General features: G+C 35.1%; 1 protein-coding gene across 1 annotated transcript in view; it reads left to right on the top strand.

Annotated features, from left to right (window-relative positions):
• Window positions 1–270: 270 nt before the first annotated feature.
• Window positions 271–6,240, top strand: part of LOC114533474 (pro-epidermal growth factor-like) — a 29,362-nt gene continuing 23,392 nt past the window's right edge. The window contains exon 1 of the mRNA XM_028554999.1: window positions 271–616. Within this exon, the coding sequence (XP_028410800.1) occupies window positions 271–616 (346 nt within the window). The remainder of the gene's footprint in view (window positions 617–6,240) is intronic.

Below are 6,240 nucleotides of genomic sequence, written 5' to 3'. Positions count from 1 at the left end.
AATTCAAAGCCATCGCATGCGCATAACAATCTAGACCTATTGCAACATCGGTTCCCGTTGTTCTTTCACAGGCTCAGGGATTACATAAAAACGCTTTGGGATTGCAGGGCGAAGGCTTTAATATGTTTTTAAAAGGAAAAATCTGTCGACCACTGGGCGTTGTAGGTATAATGGTGCTTGTTGAATTGCAGCTGTCATTAATTTTGTTAATAGTAAAATTTCATATTTTTTTCAGATAATCTGTAAACTTTACTGGCAAAAGAAACAGAAATGACTAACATGGCTTTTGTTTCAACGAAAATGTTGTTTGCTTTAACGATCTTGATTTACTTTGGTGGAAATCTGATCAATTGCAATGAAGATATTCCCATTTGTGACAAGCAATTAAAACAACTGAAAGAAGACGTGAAAGACTGGGAAAAGAGATGTGTGAAACAAAGACTGCAAAACTTGGATGAAATTGAACGATATTTCACTGAAAGTCAACGATCTGACAATGAAACTCAACGATATTTCAATGAACGTCGACGTGAGAATAATTCCCCTGGTTGCACGGCAGAAAAGGAATATCTCCAGGAGAGAATGCGTATGCACTCAGAGATGTGCTTCTATGACGGTAAGCTAAGCGATTCTTTGATTTTTGTATTATAGGTGTAAATCTCTTTTTTCGTATTATGTCAAAAAAATTATAGCCTGCCCGCAGACCCCACCCGAAAATTAAACGGGAAATTAGGGGTCTGCCAAACTGCGAGCTTAATCGTGTTCCGTGACGTCAGACCTCTTGCATAAATTACTATATAATCAGGGCTCTCACATTTGGGGAAATTTCTTCAAAACGGGGAAATTGGTGGATTTTTGGGGAGCAATCTGGGGAATCACTCTTTTCGGGGAAATTTTTGAGGATTTTTTCAAATGTTGCTGAAGCTCATGCTTCAGTTGTTTTTGCCTGGTTTTTATGTTAAATATGATTATTTTGGTCTAATTGGTCACATGTGGCAAGCAGCATTGTTTTATTCGCGACTTGAGAGTATTTTACAAATTGGCACAAAAGGTGTAATGTTATGTTATGCAATTACATAGTAAAACATGTTTTAAATATTTTGACGCCAAGATACTTTTTGTTATTTCACTGTAGTAGCAATATAACTGCCAATGTAAAATTTTGTATGAATTATTTATTTTTAAACAATTTAAAGTGTATTTTCTGGTAAATAATTGAAAAGGTGTAAATAACGCAATAGCTATACTTGTGTTATACTATATCCTGACTATATATACTACGTTATTTGTGTCTAAGGAATTCTTCAGAAATTTGGGGAAATTTTTAGAAATTTTTGAGGAATTGATCAATTTCGTTGTGAGAGCCCTGTATATAATGTGCTGTTGTCGACATTAATATTCATGGCGGAAGGAGTGTTGCCTCCGAGCTACAAAAAAAAAGTCGACAATATCTCTTGTGTTTTATGTTTCCGAGTGATCAAAAAAGCTCACGAAAGATATTTGGTGTCAGGCAAGTCAAAATTTAATGTGAAAGAGGCTATCGATCAACTACCTTTCGTAGTATCAGTTGTTTCTTCGTCTTATATTTGTCGGCAGTGTTTGTCGAAGTTACAAAAAAGATCAAGCCTACTTTTGCAAGAGAGAACGATTGTTGCAGAGCTCACAAGTGTTTACCAGAAAGGAAAACATAACGAAGAGAAGAACCCGCCGAAAAACGATCGAACTTATCTGTCGCAGTTGATACGACACCAACTTTATCAACGTCGAAGACGAATTACGTGTTTCAGCAAGATAAAAGTTCTAGTGAGTTAACAGATTTCTCAATCGCTAGTTCACCTCTGCTCGTTCCGTTAAGTCATTCCACTCCCATTAAGGAAAAGAAAATCGCAATCACTAGAACATCTGTAGATGTTTAGGTATCATGGCCTAGTAAAACTGTGGAAAAAACATTGCATCCAGAATTGGAGTCACTTGGGAAAATGTTGGTCCGTGGTACCTATAAACAAATAGCCAATGCCGCATGGAACAGCAAACAGATCAGAAAGCATCTCACAGTGAAAGTCTTAAAACAAATTGACAAGGAGTGTTCAAATATTTGCTCGAGAAAAGATCCTAGCTGTTTAAGATCACCATCAAAACAGAAAATGCTTGACTTTTCATTCGAGAAGGAGAGTGAAGAGCTACAAGATAGAGCTCCGTTGTTTTATGCAGTCTTGGTGGCTGGTGGTTGAACAAGAAGAAAACAGATAAAAGCTCTTGGATTCCAGCAGTTGGAATGGCTGCTGCAGTATTGCTCAGAAACCGATCACCGTACATGAATGCTGTGCAATTAATGTTGGGGATATTTTCATATCATTCAAACTGGGCTGTAAGTACATGAAAATTTTAAGATAATTTATTATATAGGGTGAAATTTTGCTAAATACACTAGATACATTTGTTGCCTTCTCATAGCCTTATATTGGGTAGTTGCAGAAAACATCAGTAACTCCTCTATAAAAACCTTTCTGAAAAAAAATGCAAAGTTCATAATGCAGCTTGTTACTTTTACATTTTTCAATAGCCCACTATGGCAAGATTGGCTCCTGACATCACCTACTCATCTTTATAAAAAGTTGGATGAGTTTGGTGAGGGTTATGACCAGCAAGTAAAAGAAATGGTGGAAAGTGATAAGAAATGGATAGCAGAAAAGGTTGCTTTAGAAAGAAAAACAGAGCAGAGATCAACCACAGCTACATGTGTGAAACCATCCCCTGGATTCAAGCTTACAATAGACAATGTTGACTACCATCAAACTGTCCATTATATGACAGAGGAACACCAAAACATTGATAGGCATTATGTGACAGTTAATGCAACCACAAATAGAATTCCTGGAAATCATCTTAGTACTGACAACCCTGTACATGGCATCAAACAACTGGAAAATGGGAAATGTATTCCTAATCACTTGGAACAGAAATCACAAAGGGATAACTACATTACATTAGTTCAGAGAATTCTTGTTGAAAATATTCCCTGCCTTGAATTTGGACAAAGTGTTGTTGAACAGCACATTCCTCACAAATTCAGTGAAGAAGCATCACAGCCAACAAATTCAGTAAGTTTCAATATATTTACTGTAGTAAATACAATCAGTATTATTGTAATTGTATGACCTTTCAGATTTGGAATATAACCTGCTAATTATAGGAAGACCATTTGTTATTATAGTGAGTTGAGGCCACTTGGACTTAATTGAACACAATTGTTATCAATTTAATTATAGTTGATAGATACCTAAATCAAACTGTCAATATCTCTCAGAATTTCCTTGGAGTTATTTTTGAGAGTGAAAATGATGCAAATGGCATACAGAAAATATTAAAGGAACTCCATGGTTATGTTCCATTTGTTGGTGATAATGAAGAACGAACATATGCAAGTCAGGCAATTGTCGGAGACCAGTTGACAGTTGAAAGAGCAGTGAATGCTCATATGACATTAAGCAATGAATTCACGCCAGAAGAACGTTTGGAAGGAATTCACTGTGAGATTGCAGATTGGCATGGTGGAAACAAAGCACTTGGAGTAAGTATATACAATTATACTTGAATAATGTATGTCACTTTACTGCTATTTATATTGCAGTTGTATAGATTAAAAGTCCCTCAATTTAAGCAAACTATAGGTATTTATGTAACCATAGATAATCGAAGACATTGTTTGGAAACTCTATGAAATTACAATATATAGCTCATTATCTATGATAGTCAAGCATCATGCAAAAATAGGGTTATTCACTGTCACATGTGTATTGTATTTCTACCTAATTACCAAAAGCAATGTTTGAATAAGCCATGCAATTGTTCAAGTCATGGTGGGATAAATAATATAACTATTAACTATTAATAATATAACTATTCTTCAAAAATATAACTATTTCTTTTCATATAGGTTGCATTTTCTCACTTCTACAGCCCAGCATCTGCTGGAGATAAGTGTACTTTATACAACGATCGCAACCTCATTAATCGACGAAGTGTAAAGAGCGATGTTGATTCAGCAGTGAATCCTTGTCGACGCTTCTTTGTACTTGAAATAGAAGCCCGCATTGTTGCTGCTGCAATGAAGGAGCTGTGTATTGAAGAACTGGAAGAGGTGTCGCTGTTAGTACCAGATGAAATAGATAGCTGTACCAAGGCTAGGAAGAAAGAATTTCTACATGAGTTGTCTGCAACCATAGTTGACAACTATGTTTTGGATAAAGCCAAGCATGAAAAGATTGTCATTGCTACCAGTCAGCTGGAAGAAAAGCAGTTGCAGCGCCTAAAGGAGAAAACATCAAATGGCAGATACAAGTGTCGCTTTCCTGGTTGCAAAAAGACGTTTGCATGTGATGGAAAATGGCGACAAAGTCATGAACAATCGCACAACCCTCCAGTAAACATAGAAGAGCAGCCACTCCTTACTGAAATTCATGAAGAAGTGATAGCAGATGATATGTACAATTATCAGAAAGCCCTGCTTGAGTATGGTATGGTAATTCTCAATTTTTTTGATGCAATTTCCGAGGGAGATGGAGCTAGAGTTATTAGAAATTGGAAATTTCTATTGCTTTATTTGCATAATGATGGCCAACGCAGCAACAAGTATGCTCTGGAGGCTTTGTACATGATGTTTCAGATATATGCCCTTCTTAGTCTGAAAGCTGCACATGATATGGTATGGAACAGGTTTTCAAAAAGAAAACAAAAGCAGGGTGGTAATATCTCTCTTGATTTGGCTCTTGAGTTTCTTAATAGAATTTTCAAAGATGTTGTCAAGAAACTCGGACCTAATGCCAATACAAAGTCCATTAACAGAATTTGCCATGCTATGGGTGTAACAAAACAGCTAACTGAGAACTTTGACAGTTCGATGATGTTGTACAAGCGCTCTGGGAAGCATGCAAGAAGGTCAAAGAAGGTTGATATGACAAAGATTGTCAAACAACTTGTGTCACAAGATGCTTTAACAAAAACACCTGGCAGAAGTTATGCCTTTTATTCAAATTTCAAGCCAACTTTATTGTATGACTTTGACTTGCAAAAGTTTTATAACTGGATCAGTGATCACAAACATTATATGATCTTAAACAGAAGAGCTAGATAGGTGCAGTAATAGCATATGAACATTGAACAATTTTAAAGTTTAAGTTAAGGTGGCTCCCTACAATTTTTTAAAATATTGAAAACTTGTCGTTTTGATTTAAAATTTTAACACGAGATTTCTTGCTAAGGAAAAGAAATTTCCCAGATATATTAACCAACATTCTAACAGTCAGAAATTGCCCATAAGCATGAGGTCATTACCGTTGTTATGGTAACAATGGCGATCCAATATGGCCGATATTTTACCTATTCACGCATTTTACTCGAAAACAAGTTCGGTTACCCCCATTTTTTATTTTATAAAAAGTTTTCTTACAAAAAAATGGAAAATTTGAACTAGTTAAAAAAAATTCTATGGAGCCAAAATTATTTAAAATTAAAAAACGTGATTTTTCGTTATAGAAATTTTTTGGCTCGATAGAATTTTTTTAAACTTGCTCAAATTTCCCATTTTTATGTAAGAAAAATTTTTTTAAAATAAAAAATTGGGGTAACCGAACTTGTTTTCGAGTAAAATGCGTGAATAGGTAAAATGTCGGCCATATTGAATCGCCATTGTTACCATAACAACGGTAATGACGTCATGCTTATGGGCAATTTCTTACTGTTAGAATGTTGGTTAATATATCTGGAAAATTTCATTTCGTTTAGCAAGAAATTTCCTGCCAAAAATTTCAATCTAAATCATTAGTTTTCAATATTCTTAAAACTGTAGGGAGCCACCTTAAGTTAAAAGAAAACATACATTACCAATGATAAGATATGTTCTTAAATATTTGTTGTGTATTAACCCATAAAGTTCCAGAGCTTCCCCATTAACAAGTAAAACAAACTGGGGTGCATTGCAGCTTAATGGGTTAATATATCTATCCAGTTCAATGTACAAAAGTAGATGAGAAGAGATGTTTAAAATGTACATTCATTAATAATTCACTATGTTCCTGCTAAAAACCAAAACCTGTTTTTTTTAAAAATTACAATGTCAAAAACATTTTTTGCCTAGGAGGTGTAGCACCTCTTGGAAGCTTTCATCCAATTGGTCTAAAGTTTTCTATAATTTCTAAAGAACAAAGCAATCTCATTGGTTAAATAGCAAAGCATTGTTAA

Source organism: Dendronephthya gigantea, unplaced genomic scaffold (genome assembly GCF_004324835.1).
Source record: "Dendronephthya gigantea isolate DGI-Jeju-01 unplaced genomic scaffold, DenGig_1.0 000002F, whole genome shotgun sequence".
In the NCBI taxonomy this organism is placed as follows: Eukaryota; Metazoa; Cnidaria; class Anthozoa; order Malacalcyonacea; family Nephtheidae; genus Dendronephthya; species Dendronephthya gigantea.
The sequence above is the reverse complement of the archived record's forward strand: the minus strand, read 5'-3'. Positions and strand labels throughout refer to the sequence as shown.